This window comes from Pteropus medius, unplaced genomic scaffold (assembly GCF_902729225.1).
Source record: "Pteropus medius unplaced genomic scaffold, Ma_sr-lr_union100, whole genome shotgun sequence".
NCBI classification, from domain to species: Eukaryota; Metazoa; Chordata; class Mammalia; order Chiroptera; family Pteropodidae; genus Pteropus; species Pteropus medius.
Window position 1 is genome coordinate 10,144,815 of NW_024355008.1, and position 16,230 is coordinate 10,161,044.

At 34.0% G+C, this 16,230-nt stretch overlaps 1 protein-coding gene across 1 annotated transcript in view; it reads left to right on the top strand.

Moving 5' to 3' along the window:
- The first annotated feature begins 343 nt into the window (after positions 1-343).
- Positions 344-16,230, top strand: part of CD96 (CD96 molecule) — a 91,059-nt gene continuing 75,172 nt past the window's right edge. Inside the window, exons 1-3 of the mRNA XM_039856828.1 lie at positions 344-549; positions 2,486-2,839; positions 13,582-13,706. Of these exons, the coding sequence (XP_039712762.1) occupies positions 489-549; positions 2,486-2,839; positions 13,582-13,706 (540 nt within the window). The 5' untranslated portion in view covers positions 344-488. The remainder of the gene's footprint in view (positions 550-2,485; positions 2,840-13,581; positions 13,707-16,230) is intronic.

The following is a 16,230-nucleotide window of genomic DNA, read 5'->3' on the forward strand; positions in this document are numbered from 1 at the left end:
TTCCTTAACCCCGAAGCAATTCTGGAAAGAAAACATATTTTAAAATTGAGCAGAAAAACTATTACAAAAGACACTAGGCTCACATTCGTTAAATGACTGTGCTCTTGAAAAGAAATATATAAAAAACACATTATGAACTGCTCTGCATGATCTCCTTTGTTTGGATTTTAGAAGCAGCTTGACTGACACAATCCTGAAGGATTGAGAGGATCTTTGGATACTGAAAAGTCTCTTAACAAAGGTGATGCACGGATTTCAGAGAACAATTTTAACATTGTTCTGTTGAAGGTTATACTGAGCTCTGAACCACATTACTTTCCTGTCTAACATTTCATTTCCTGGTCTTGCCAAGTGATAAACAGACCCAGGCGTGTGGTAGATTTGGGGTTTTTAAGCACGAATAGAGTGGCTGGAGTTTGCTTAGTTAAAGGCATCAATTGACTTCTGTGAACATGATGGAAATGCTGGTGTGAGGCCTTCAGGAGACAATGGAGAAAAAATGGACATACTGTGCTGTCTATTCCATCATCCAGATACATTTTGTCAGGGGTAAGGCTTCTAGTTGTCCTTTCTTGTCAAATCGGCTGCCTTGGGGGGCACGTGGGGTCTCTGTTCATTTAAAATGCCTGTGACTGCTGCTGAAATTGAGCACCAAAGACAGATCGTTACTAAGATTTTCAGTTATGTGTTTAAGTGGCAGCTGTGGGAGGGCTGTTGAAGTCTAGAAATGATTACTAATGAACACTAAAATCAAGAAGGGAATGGGTAGTTTGCGCCACTGCTCAGAGACATTTTCACCCATTTCCTTCCTAAGAGGATCTCTGGAGTAACTGGAAAATTTTGCTTCTTGAAAATGTAATGCTCTCCAAATGATATAACGAATTCGGAATACTAAAAAAATAAATAAATCACAAAGCCATCCATGCTCAGAGATCCTTGCTCAACTTTTTCTCTCTTTCAAGTATCTTTTCGTTTGCTTGTTTTTTCCTTTTGAATATAACAAGCATTTCTCTTCCAAATACTAATGTCTTTGAGAGTTGAACAGACGCTGAATTTTAATGAAGCATGTGTAGGTATAGACCTGGGAGACAAAGTGGGGTCCTGGTGACAGTGGGATCGAATGCCTAAAAGGCCTATTTAAAAATAGCAGGAAGAAAGATGAGTTCTGTATCCCACAGCATGAGGGTATTATAGTGATCGTGAGTGTCTTAAGAATTAACTGTGCTTTTCAGACATAGCTATGAAGATTTTAAGGAGAATTTCTAAATCAAAAGAGACTTTGGAATATAATGCTGCAGATAGGATCAGAGACATATTATCAGGCAAAGGAGAGCTCATAGAAAGCTACATTAAACTGTACTAACCTCTCCCTACCCAAATTTTGGCATCTATAAAAGTGTAATAATTCGCATTTGTCAAGTACCTTCGAGAGCCTTGTTTCTTCTCAGTTCCTTGTCATCTTTTTATCTTTTCCTTTTGTGAGCTTCTGTAGTGCCTGTCACAATAATGTTTCATTCCTGTAAAAGTATTCCATGTTAATTCTAAAACTGAGGCCTACACTATTGAAGGTATGTCAAAGACTCAGTGTTTAACATATTTTAAGTGCCCTGTATCATTTTGTTGGAGAGCTGATGGGAAAGAATCATCTTTTATATCTGATATTTCAAAGCATTAATTATAGATGATGCTGACCAATGGTTTATCTTTAGTGGAGCCTTTACCTGAGATATTTTCTCCCCTCCTCCCTTTACAAACCCCGTGGAGATAAAGGCCATTTCTATCTTCATATATTGAATATTAAATTTCTTACCCTTCTCAACCAATTTGGGAGGCAGTTTGGAGGTTATGAGGTTATAGAAGGAGCACAGTCTCTAAGCAGCCAAATTCATGTTCTTTTACTGAGGTGTGACTTCGATCAAATCACTTAATCTGCCTGTGCCTCCTTGATAAAGAATGTTAACATCACTTTGGTATAAGAGAAGGATTAAACAAGACAGTATCTGTAAAAGCCTCTTGTAAATATATATTTTTAAAAACTGCTACACACAGCTTATAGTTATTTTTGTGGTTTTAGAAAATACCACTTGAGTGTTATATGCAGCTATTGATTTATAACAAAAAAAATTATTAAATGTAAGAATAGTTGCCATAATAAGTTTGCTAGAGAGTTTCAATTTTAAAAGTCTTAATTTTTATTCATAGGTTGACAGAGATCTTAAATTATTTTTTATATGGACCAACTAATGAAGAAATAAATATTCTGAAGTCAATAAGTCCCTCTAGTGTCCTTAACTAAATGACTCCTTATATGTATTGAGTATCATTTTTTTCTACCTATATTATATACAAGCTCTCTCTGACCTCTAAGGCAGCTGGAAAGGAATTCCTCAGTTGCTACCTTCACCTCACCAAAGTAACCAAGGTTTATAATTAAGTCACTCCATGTGAATCATGCAAACTTATGGCTCATGTGTTTCCTTTTCAGGAGTATCGGAAGAAACATTCAATGCAGGAAAAGACATTTATGCTTTACCTGGCTCTGATGTCAACCTGACCTGCCAAACCCAGAAGAAAGGCTTGGTGCAAATGCAATGGTCCAAGGTCACTGAAAAGGTAGACCTCATTGCCCTTTATCATCCTCAGCATGGCTTCCACTGTGCCAGTGGGATTCCCTGTACATCACTGGTGGCTTTCACAGAAACTCCTGGGAATGTGTCAAAATGGACTCTGCTCTTAAGGAACATGTCTTCCTCAGTCAGCGGGAAGTATGAGTGCAGCTTTACTTTGTATCCAGAGGGCATTCAGACCAAAATCTACAACCTTCTCATTCAAACAAATGGTAAGCATAACAAATATGTATTATGTGCTAATCATGTGCTAGGCACGGTACTAAGTATGCAAGGTTGAACCAAAAAAGATATTTCTTGGTAAAGGAGACAGACATTGATCATATAATTCCACCAATAAATATAAAATTGCAACAGTGATAAGTGATAAGAGTTGCAATGGTCTTGTGAGAGAGCATATAATAGAGGCCAAAGAAATCGTCTCTAGGAAAGCAACACCTGAACTGAAGTCGGAAGGAAGAGTAAACATTAACACCGTTTTGGAGGCGGAAGGTTCGTGAGTGATCCAGACAGAGGCAACAGCTTGTGTGAAGGGCTTTGTGGTCTTTGAGGAAGTGGAAGAATACCAACAGGACTGTGGTGCTGAAAATAAGGGATGAAGTGGGAGATACGGTGAGGACCAGATCATGTAAGACCTTGTCAGCCATGTTGGGATTTTTATTTTTATCTAAATGCCATGGGAAGACATTGAAGTATTTTCAATAAAATGATGACATGACATTTATAGCCTGATTATATTTGTGTAATAAATAATCATTCTGGCTTCATGAGAATGAAGTGAAGGGGGACAAGAAAAAAAGAAAGGTGATTAAAAGTTAGGAGATAATCCCAGTAGCCCAGAGGAGACAGAGTGTTATTTGGGTAGATAAGGAAACAAAAAGATAAATCTTATACATCGGGTATTAAACAGATATGACTGGATAATAAAGTGGATATAAGACAATTGCAGTACAAGTGAAGAAGAGAGTAAAATCGAGGTTGATATCCAAGTGTCTGGCACGTATACCTGAATGCTGATACCATCCACTGAGATAGGAGGCAAAGGAAGTAAAGGAGGTGTGTGGGAGAATTTCTGAAAGTGGCTTTGCATATATTCAGTATAGGGTAGGTAAAGGTGCCAAAGAGGCTGCTGGACATGTAGCGTTCCCATGAACATGCCTGGGACATCTGCATTTGGAGGCAAGAATCCTAAATTTAAGTTCTAGCTCCTTCATGGCTAGAAAGAAATTTTACCTGGATTCTATCATGTCAATTCTCTGAGCCCATCTGGAAAATTATGATAATAACGCCTACCCTAAATAATTTCTTTCTAAAATAAATGATTTTCATTTCTAGTAATGAAAAAGAATGAGAACAGAAGCCAACAAATAAAAAGTGCACTGGAAATAGAATGTTTTTAACTCGGGGCAAAATGGCCTGGTAATATAAGAATAACAACAAAAAATAACTCATGAAGGATATGCTAAGGGAGCATGGAGCTGCTCAGGGCTAGCAGGCCTGGATTTATTACCTCCTCTTCATTTCTCGTCAAAAGATAAGACATGGTATTAGAACAGTCCTCCTGTAGACCAAGACTTTCTCCATCCCCACCTTAAAATGCCTTACTCTTATCACTGTTTTCTAGGAAAAAAAAATATATGAATTTAATTGGGGATGGGCTGGGTTGGGTTGAATGGAGAGAAATAAAGAGAGCTGTATAGAACAATGGTTAGCTCTACAACTTTGGGGTCAGGTGGCCCAGATTTGAATGTTGGTTCTGTCATTTTGTGTGTGTATATATATCATCTTTGAGTGTGTGTGTTTATATACATACATAATCATATATATAATCATATATATGTATTTACATACACACACACACACATATATATATATATATATACACATACATACACATATACACACATATATATATATATATATACACGCCCATATATATAATCTTTGCCAGTTATTTTAAGTCTCTAAGTTCAGGTTTCCTTATATAACAAATATAGACAATGTAATACCCCCTTCATATATACCATTATTTTCATGATAAATGAGATATTCTGTGTAAAACACTTAACATAGTTCCTGCCAAAGGAAAAGAGTTTGGTGAATAGTAGTTTTTATTAAAAATAATAATATAAGGATGAGTGAACTCTATTTCTCAGTTCTTATTAGAAATGAGTTCTCCTCCCTCTCTTTTTATACTTGCTTAATTTGGAACCCAACAGGACATTTGACATACATTAGCACAAATACACATTGACCTTGGCTTTAGACATAGATTTTGTAACTTCTGCCTAGATTCATAAACCATACTATTACATATCTGAGGACTCCACCAAGAACTGGCAACATGGTTTGATATACCCTATAGGAAATAGGATAAGTGTCCTATATGAAATAGGCTATGTCTTCAACATGAAGACAGCAGTGGAGAAGTGATAGTGTGTTATCCAGAAAGAAGAGTAGTATTGCCTTTAAGGAACATGTGTTTCTTAAAATAAAGGGCAACCCAAGAAACAAAATTTGTAGCTACTAAAAACTGCAAATCAATAGAGAGACAGAAGCCATGTCTGTATTCTGTGTGGTTGGAAAATTCCCAGTCTTCTCAATCAGATAAAAAGATGTGGTACATATATACAATGCAATATTACTTAGCCATAAAAAAGAATGAAATCTTACTATTTGTGACAACATGGATGGACTCGAAAGGTATTATGCTAAGTGAAATAAATCAAACAGGGTAAGACAAATACCATATGACTTGACTTATACGTGGAATCTAAAAAGAATAAAAATAAAAATAAACAAACAAAACAGAAACAGACCAATAGATATGGAGAACAAACTGATAGTTGCCAGATGGGAAGGGAGTTGGGGGCATGGGTGAAAAAGGTGAAGGGATTAAGAAGTACAAATTGGTAGTTTTGAAATAGTCAAGGGGTTGTAAAGTACAGCATAGGGAATATAGTCAATGATATTGTAATAACTATGTATAATGCCAAGTCGGTACTAGCCTTATCAAACTGGGGATGGGGAACACTCTGTAAATTATGTAAATGTCTAACCACTTTGCTATATACCTGAAACTAATATAAAATAATATCGACTATGAATTCTAATTGAAAATAAATTAAGAAGAAGAAGAAGAAGAAGAAGAAGAAGAGGAGGAGGAGGAGGAGGAGGAGGAGGAGGAGGAGGAGGAGGAGGAGGAGGGAGGAGGAGAGGAGGGGAGGACGAGGGGACGAACGAGAGACGAGGAGAAAAGAAGAAGATTCCCATCTTCTGATTATAACTTTGCTGCCAGTCAACTGAATCAATGAAAAACAATGGCCTCAGTGTTAAGGAAAAGGTTTTGGTATTGCGTATTTGGGTATGAAGGGAGCAAAATAGAAAAGAGCAAAATAGAAAGGGAAAAAAAATCCTTCATCACAGAATGACCAAAAATGTAAGCCTGGCATAGAGCTAAGGGATAGACACTTCATTCAGATGAGGCAATTGCCATTCCAAAGCCCTGTCTAGTCCCCAAGCAATGACATATCTTCCCCTCTATTCTTTTGATCTTCTCCCACTTCTTCTCTTGTGCCATTTCTCTCTTACATCTCTGTGAGATCTTAAAGTTTACAAGCTAGTTGGGTAAGCAAAGCACATATAAAGTGCAAATATTTATGGTGTACATAAACAAATGCAAATTGAAGTGGCATACAAGAATCTAAATACAAAAATGCTGAGAGACCAGAGGCAGTTGGGACCACTTCCTGTTTTCTTTCTGTCTGTTCACACAGCGGTATCTAAATCCTGTCCTCTATTCCCTGAGGGCCTATCTGAGAAGGCATTCTTTTCTCTTTCCACAGTATTTGTTTCTGTGTGTATGTTAGTGTTCTGAGGCTGTGGATGAGGGTAGGAATGTAATAAACAGTTTGGTGTTTGCTATTTATTCATTTTCACTTGACAGGATTTCTCTTAGGTTAGGAGCTTTTGAGTTATTCCAAGAAAGTTCTTTGAGTTAAGCCTTGGGTTATTGTAATTGATTTTTCCTTGATGTGAATCTTCTTGGATCCCAAGATGCTTTATATTATAAAATTTTGATGCATTTTAAAATTTGTAATTATCAGGATTCATTATAAGAGTACAATGTGGCTTTAATTTCCCTGATTACAATAAAAGCTTTATATTATAATTGGAAGTTTATACCTTTTGATTATCTTTACCTATTGCCCCAACACTCCCCACACCCAGCCTCTGGCTACCACCAATCTATTCTCTGTATCTATGAGTTCATTTTTATTTTATTATTTTAAATTCCACATATAGGTGAGATCATGTAGTATTCGTGCCTCTCTGTCTTATTTATTTCACTTAGCATAATGTCTTCAGGGTCCATCCATGCTGTCTCAAATGGCAGGATTTCCTTTTTTATGGCTGAATAATATTTTATTGCATATTAGAACATTTTCTTTATCTCTTTATTCACTGATGGAAATTTAGGTTGTTTTCATATCTTGGCTAATACAAATAATGCTGTAATGAACATGAGATGCAGATTTTTTTTTAGATAGTAATTTCATTTTCCTTCAGATATATACCCAGAAGTGTAATTGCTGAATAATATGGTAGCTCTATTTTTAATTTTTTGAGAATCCTCCATTCTGTTTTTCATAGTGGCCATATCAATTTACATTCTCACCAACAGTCCGCAAAGGCTACCTTTTCTCCATATGCTCATCAACACTTGTTATCTCTTATCTTTTTGATACTTGTCATTCTAACAAGTGTGAGATGATAGCTCATTGTGGATTTGATTTGCATTTCCATGATAATTTGTGTTGTTGAGCACCTTTTCATATGTCTGTTGGCCATTTGTATGCCTTCTTTGAAAAATGTCTATTCAGTTCTGTTGCCCATTTTTAAATCAGATTTTTTTTTGTTATTGAGTTGTATGAGTTCTTTATTTTGGATATTAACCCCTTATATGATATGTATAAGGGGTTATCAAATCAGATATATGATTTGCAAATATTTTCTCACATTCAATAGGTTGCCTTTTCATTTTGTTGATAATTTTCTTTGCTGTACAGAAGCTTTTTAGTTTGATATAGTTCCACTTGTTGATTTTCCCTTTTGTTACCTTTGCTTTTGTGTCAAACACAAAAACAATAATAATAATAATTGCCAAGACCAATGTCAAGGAGATTATTCCCTATGTCTTCTTCTAGAAGTTTTATGGCTTTAGGTCTTAAATTCAAGTTTTTAATCCATCTTGTGTTGATTTTTGTGCAAGGTATAAGATAGGGGTCCAGTTTCATTCTTTTTCTGTTCAGTTTTTTTCAACACCATTTATTCAAGAAACTGTCCTTTCCTCATTGAATATTCTTGGCTCCATTTTGTAAATTAATCATCCACATATGTGTAGGTTTATATCTGGACTCTCTATTCTATTCCATTGATTTATGTATCAGTTTTTATAGCATAGTTTGTTCTTGAACTTGAATATTGACTCTTCTTAAATTCTTGTATTTGGTTTTTATCCAAATATTTTTAAGTGCTTATAGTGCTAGACATGAGGGATAAAGTGGTATGCTATACAAACATGACTCTGCCCTCAGGAATCAGGAACTCCAATGGAAAGAGACAGACATTGATCAAATAAGCAGATGAATGTCAAATTGCAACAGTGAGAGATGTTCTTCAGTAAGAAAGTAAAGTAGACTGTTATCAGAGAGTATAATAGAAAATTCAAGAATGGTTTCCTGGAAAAGTGATGCTTGAGTAGGCATTAACCAGGTGAAGGTAGAAAACACAGCTTTACAGGGAATAAGACATGCAAAGACTCAGTGGTAGGATAAAAATATGAAAACTGTATGAGTAGTATTAGTTCTTTATATATTTTGAATATTAACCCCTTATCAGATATACGATTTGCAAATATTTTCTCCCATTTGTTAGGTTGCTTTTTCTTTTTGATTCTGATGTTCTGAGTGGACAAAACTGTTATTGGATTGTATTTAGGAACATAGAATTTATTGATCATCTTAACAACTGTTTTTGTGGTGTTATGGAGTTGGAAGTAAGACTGATGGTAGAAGAGGCATGAGTAGGAATCAAAGAAATGAAGACAGCAAATGTTGACACAATTTCTAAGAAATTTGTCAGTAATAATGGGAAAGGTATGAGTGCTCAAATGAGGGTTCTCATAAGGGTGGTGGTGGTGGTGGTGGTGGTTTAAATTAATGCAAGACACTTGACTATACTTCAAAGCCAATGGGCAGGATACAGTTGAAAGAGAGTCGCTAAATATACCATAGATAAAATAAAATATATAAACTGAGAAGTTTCTGAGAAGATGGGGGCAATGATATCTATAACATCAATAGTAGGATTATCTTGAAATGGAAAAAAGGACAGGTTTTTGTTTTGTTTTGTTTTGTTTTGTTTTGTTTTGTTTTGTTTTGTTTTGGAACAGAAGAGAAAATAGGGTGAGTACATATAATAAAGGAGGTGCCATCTTCTATATTTTTTTTCTAATATGGCAAACAAAATCATCTTTGGGTAAAAAAGGAGGCTTCAGAAAAAGAGAATGGAGAATTGAAATATTTTTTATGGATATTTTTTATCGATACATCACTATGTAGATGTATTTGGATTTTTGGTCAATGTTGACCATTTATTTGGTTATGGCATGAAAGTGTAACAAAATCAATTTGCACTATGCCTTTCACCAGCAGTGCTTGGCAATGGGTCAAGTCATTACAAAGTAAATAGTTGGAGTCTACTACAGTTGGATTCTCTTTCGATTGGTGAAAAAACAAACAAACATTGAGCCAAGGGATTTGAGGTATTAAAAAGAATGGGAGAAAGTAGAGAGAATGGGACTAGTCAAGATGGTACTAATAGAGATGGAACAGATGAGATAGCACTATTTGCACAAACAAACTGAAGGAAAAGGTGTTTATAAATTTGAATTAGTGATTTTTGTAGGTGGAGCAAGTATGCATGACGATAGGTCCAAGATGTGATTGTAAGAGCGAATGGCTGAAACTGAGTAGGGACAGTTAGTGGAGATGAGAATGAGAAGAACTAAGAGGCCAGATATTAGATAGGTCATCTGTATGGTCACTGAAATCACTCAGGATTATATCAGAGTTTAGGCTGGGTAAGGGGATCGCAATCTAGGTATCGACCTCTTCAAAGAATAATGGATGATGATTGGGAGATTAGAGCAAACGTCCTTAAACTTTTTTTCCGAAGGGCTAGATAGTAAATACTTTAGGCTTTGTGGTCCACACAATCTCTGTCACAACTATTCAGCTCTGCCTTCAGAGCATAAAAGCACTTATAGACAATATGTAAGTGAATGGGTCTGGCTGTTTTTCAATAGAACCTTACTTACAAAATCAGACAGCAAGACAAATTTGGCCCACAGGCCACAGTTTTACAACCTCTGGATTAGAAAATAATAGCAATTAATTGGGGAAAAGAGGGATTGTATTTCTCAAAATGTGTTACAGCAGTACTCAAGATGGTTTTAGGTGATTCATGAAAAAAACTTAAAAACCTCTAATTGTGGAAAATTTCAAACAAATAGAAAGTTATATTGAACAGTATCATGAGCTCTCATGTACTGAACATACAACTTTCAAAAATTATCAACTCATAGACAATCTCATTTCATTTAAACCCTTATCAACTTCTTCCCTCTTAGATTATTTTGAAGAAAATCCAAGATGTCCTATTCATTTTAGAATGAATCTTAAAAACATAAGAATGTAGTAAAAAATATACAGCCATAAAACCACTGCCAGAACTAATAAAAGTAGTAGGTCCTTAATGTCATCTAATATCCAGTTGGCCTCAATTTTTATTTTTACATTTTGTTCGAGTTAGGATCCAGACAAACTCAATTTATTGTGATCATTTAATAAATATTTTTAAACCTGAGGGCTATCTGACATTTCTTATTTTTCTTTTGCAATGTGTTTGTTGAGTAAACTTGATTATTTGTCCTATAGAATTAACCATAGTCTGTATTTTGCTCTTACATTCCCACGTTATTTCCATGTTCCTCTTTCATCTTTTAATTATGTTCAGAGACATTTGATCACATTAAGGTTTTTGTTGTTGTTGTTTTTATTTTTTGGCATGAGTACTTCATAGATGATGTTGTATAGTTACATCAGAGACATATGTCTGGCCATGTAATATAAACAGCCACTGATGAGTATTACTGAGATTCATTAGTTCATTATGGGTTGCCAAATAGTGATGTTCTAATTTTATTATTCTTTCATTTGTTAGCTGAAGTATTTCTATAAAGACAAAATTCTTCGCATCAAAAAATTATTTACTAGATGAACAGTTTTGAAAAGAAAAGCAGAATTGATTCTTAATGCCTTCTTTTTACCAGATTTAAAATGAATTGATTCACTCTTACTTTTAGGTGGCAATAAGTATTTTGTGTTAAGTATCATGCATTCACATGAATTTAAAAATATTAATGAGTTTGAATTCATTACGGTTATTATCTTTATGCTGAAAGTGCCCCGTATATAAAAGCTATTAACCCTTTGTGATGTAAGTTGCAAATATTTCCTAGTTTGTCATCTATCCTTACTTTCTTATGATATTGTTTCCAGCACAGAATAAAACTTACTTTTATGAAATAAAACTTATCACTCTTTTTTCCTTGATGGTTCTGATTCTGAGTCATAGTTAAGAAAAATTTTCCCCGTTTCTAGGTTATATAGAAATTCAATCATGTTATTTCTAACGCTTGCATGCTTTTTAATTAATACATATCCCTAATGTTTTTCTATATTTTCTTTTTTCTGTGGTTCGCTTTAGAAATTTTCTATTGACTTATTTTTCAACTCATGAATCTATCTTTTGTGATGTCCAATAAATTTTCATTCCCATCAAATTAGTACTTAATTTCTGACATTATATTTTTAATTTATTGTTTTTGATATATTCTTAATTCTTTAACGACAATCTCAGAATCTGGACAAACTTTACAAAAATTCGATACTCGTATGTTTGGGTAAGGTACATTAAAATATAATTAACATATCAAGTGTATTTCATGGACTACACAAATATTAAGGGCCTAGATAAGTCTCTGTCTAAAATAAATTTATGTAAGTAAAACAATTACAATAATTTAAAGTATAAAATTAAATAGTAGTAATGGTGGTATGTAAATATGCAAAAAAAATGTGATGATGGTATACAAATAACTCCATTTGGAAGTACTGTTATAGCTCAATGCCTTTAACCATTAAGGACAGTGCTTTTTTTCTTTTAAATTGTGGGGATAAAGTAATAGTTGGAAGCACCAATGGAGAGCAAGGAAGTAACTGACCCCACCTCCTGATCATGAAGAAATAAGGATACAAGAAAATAAACAACCACTATTTGAGAATGATGCCAAGAAGATGTACCCTAATAGGAAGGTCTTGTTTTAATTAAGGGTAAGAAGAGGAAAGACTTATCAGTAAAGAGGATAGCTAAAACTGAGGCGAGGTTAAAATTTAACAAAGTTCTAAAAGCTAGATATAACAATCTCAAGCTGAGAAATATTCCACTTAAAAATATATATATATAAATACACACACACACACACACACACACACACTATTAATAAGAAGAAGAAAGTTCATATTCCATGATCCATTAATCATACTTCTGGGAATTTTCCTTAAGTAGTTGAATGGTCAGAAGAAAGCTATTAGTATAAAGATGATCTTTGCTACATAGATTCTAATAGTTTAAACAAAGTAAAAATCCAAACTAAAAGAGCAAACAATTCAGTAATTGGAAGTGACTAAACAAATGATGATGGGTATACATGATGGATGACATTAAGCCTCTAAAACGTCAACCACAAATAGTTTAAGAATCATGCAAAACATTGTTAAGTACAAATATCGGTAACATTTGCTGTTTCATGTAATTGCAAAACATGAAAAAACACATGCAAACAAGATTTAGAAAAAATGAAAATAAGATTTTCAGGATATTTGGATGATAGAATTGTTTCCATTTAAAAAATTATCATTTGATGTTATAGTTTAGTCACAAATGGATGAAAGTACATATACATACACACACATACACACACACACACACACACATATGCATATATATAAAACTTTCCCCCCAAAGACTAGAGAACAGATAGTTATCTCATATCACTTTAACAATGAAAATTGTTCATTAATTCCTTGGTTTCTTTATATATTTTTTAGTATCATTCCTTCTACAAAAGAATGTTTATAAGCTCTATAGAGAAAATGATGAAAACAGTAAAAAGATCAGTTGATTGTCAAGAGTTTGTAGGAGGGAGGGATGGATAGGCAGAGCACAGATGATTTTTAGGGTAGGAAAATTATTCTGTATGATACTGCAATGGTGGACACATATCATTATACATTTGTCAAAACTCAAGAATGTACACCACCAAGAGTGAAATTTAATGTAAATAAACTATGCACTTTGGGTGCTAATGATACGTCAGTGTAGGTTCATCAATTATAACAAATGTACCAGTGTGGTTAGGGAAGTTAATAGTGGGGGAGGCTACAAGCATGGCATCAAGAGAACTCTCTGTGTTTCTGCTCAATTTTGCTGTTTTAGGTTCACAGACTTAAAAAAAAATTAGTTTACTAAAAATTCTGAAAAGATAATTAGCGACTAGGTTATAAAGTTTTATATTCTATTTGATTATGATCTGACAACTAAAGCACTAATTTGGGGGTAAAGCAAAGGAACATACCACATTTTGAGCTGGATTCTAAGAGGATAGATTCCCAATAATTTTTTAGAGATAAGCAAACTTCTCGATGGCTCTGTGTTTTGCCATTTATACGATTAGGACCATATTTAAACTATTCTCATTTCTTTGAAAAAAATCACCTTATAAACCAGCCACAGATCTATGTCTTTTCCACCTTATGTTTTGTTACAGTTACACAGGATGAATGGAGAAGCAACAATACAATAGAAATAGAGATAAATGAGACTCTGGAAATACCATGCTTTCAAAATATCTCCTCAGAAATTTCATCTGAGTTCACCTTTGCATGGTCGGTGGTAAGTGTTGCCCTTTTCAGTGAATAACTGCAATGATCTTTAAATATTAATGCAGTAAAAATGAATAACAAATAATAATAGGAAAGCATATTGGATGAGAAGCAGGTATTAGTCAGTATGTATAGCAGACCTCTAATACTGTTAAATTGGATGATAACACAAAACTAATAGAATTATAATTATAAACACAATTTTGAGAATTATATAAGAGGGTATTCATTTAGGTGATCTAGAATATGGTTAATTTTTTAGATAGTCATCACAATAAAAACACAAAATTTTAAAATTCTGCATAACTCATTGATCTCTATTAATGTAGCAGGTCTATAGTTTGTAAAATATTGTATTTCCATGATTTATCATTTGTATTATAAGTTTCTTAGATTTTTATGGAATGTCTTGGAAACTAGACCTTTCACGTAAAAAGATTCCTCTGGGTCTGTGGCAAATCCAAAATAACTGACTTACAAGTGGGCCTTAAAAAATAGCCTACTGATAATTTTTCCTTATCTAGATTTTTTTTTTTTTTGGTCAGTAGTATAAAAAGAAAAAAATATTCTAAAATAACATCTTCAAACTATTCTAAAGTCTACAATGTCTCTTTGTCATCCGTCAGAAAACATTCTTTTCCCTTCATAGGATTGTTTTTTAAAATGTAAGTTTTCTGGATATTATGCCTCTCGTTAATATAAGTCCATTTTTCTTAACAAATGTAATACAATGTGGTTCTTAAAAAAATTATAATGGAATGACCTCGGGAGGGCAGAAACCCACTATACTAACATTACAGTTAGAGAAATAAACTTTCTATACCTTATTTATATTTTTAATAGTTTCCACCAATAGGTAAAAAGTTTTCATTCTAATTTTCATAAATTCAAATATCAATGGGCATAATAAAGTTTAATAATAATAAATCCTAATAAAGTTTAATAAAATTTTACTGTGGAGGCTTTTGGAGGCTAATAAGTTGATCTGTAGTGTCTTATCTTAAAGGTGTATAATTCGTTTTTCCAAACAAATGTAAAAAGCCTTTTACTTGACCTGTGTCTTTTGTATGACGCTGAGCATCTCCAGAGCAAAAAGCTGCATCGCTCGCTTCAAAAATCCCTAGGATTTGATATGGTCCCTAGAACATAGGCACTCAGTAAATAATTGAAGGGATCTGTTTCTCTTTGTCTCCTTCCTCACAGTCCTGTATGTTGTTCTCGTATTAAATTGACAGTCACTAAATTGATGCTGGCTGTTTGGTTAATGAATAGCAGTTCATTGAGTATCAGTGACTAGATAACTGATAAGGCATCCTTATCTAGTAGTTTTCTTTAAAGAAACTGAGAAGGCTAAATAGACACTATCTTTGGATTCTGCCAGGACATTTAGAATAAATGAGAGGCAGAGAAAGTACACCTAAGGTCACACGCTGAGAGAGTGAGTCCTAAACTTCTGTTAGAACCTCAAGCCATGCTGTCACTTTAAAGAATGCATCACCATGCACACTTGAGGAATCTTTTTTGAGAGAAACTTCTCTTCAAAGGGAATATTATATTAGGAAATGTGCTGATTAAATTCCTACTGTGCATTCCCTTTTTAAATGTCAAAATCTATTTGCTCCCCTGATTTACATCTGTGCTCCACATTCTTGGCGCCTGTGGGATTCAGCAAGTCTGATATGAAATTATCTCATTTCCTCATATTAAGAAATAAAATGAAGCTCTTCATGTCATAACTGTTATAGGTCTACAGAGGACATAAATATCCTCTCAAATCCCTATTTTAGATTTTTAGTATCTTGTTGAACTAGCAATAATAATTATAATGATAAGTCAATTGTTCTCACAACCATGATATACTGTGGCTTTTAGAAAAAGGTTAAAAGCAGAGATGAGGTGAAGATGAACTCAGGAAGGCAGAAAACTGCTATATTGAATTCAGTAACTCTGAGAAGCTGCACACGCTTCCACTTCAAGCTCGTGTTAAATCCTGGAAACAATTTTACAAACTAAAATTATTTTAATCTAAGTCACTGGAAAACAAAAGCCATGTCTTCCTATAGGTGGAATTTTATAAAATCTAATTAATTCAGTTATGATCCTCACGGAAAAAGGTTATTATTGGGATCCTCGGTTATCATTAGAAAATTATTTGGTATGTGTATCTGATCCCATACTAAGGCTGTGTTAAATGTGCTCATGGAGTGCATCCTCTGCGTTTGGGGAACTTACATTCCAGGATTGTGACTACACTGAAGTAGACTGTCATCAGATGCAAATAGACAAGATACCCAACATCAATCTAGCATGAGAAATAATTAAGTAAACACACAAGGTTAACCCTTCAGCGGACACTGGTGTCCATGCGAATGATGGGGTGATATATAAGAAAGTACAGAATATGAGTGTGTTTAGATGGGATGCAATTGATAGATAAAGGAGAAGTGATCTTTTTCTCATTTTATATCCTGGGGCACAAATGTGCAATAGTCATCAGGGAAATTCTGCGAGCTTCTATATACACTCTAATATTC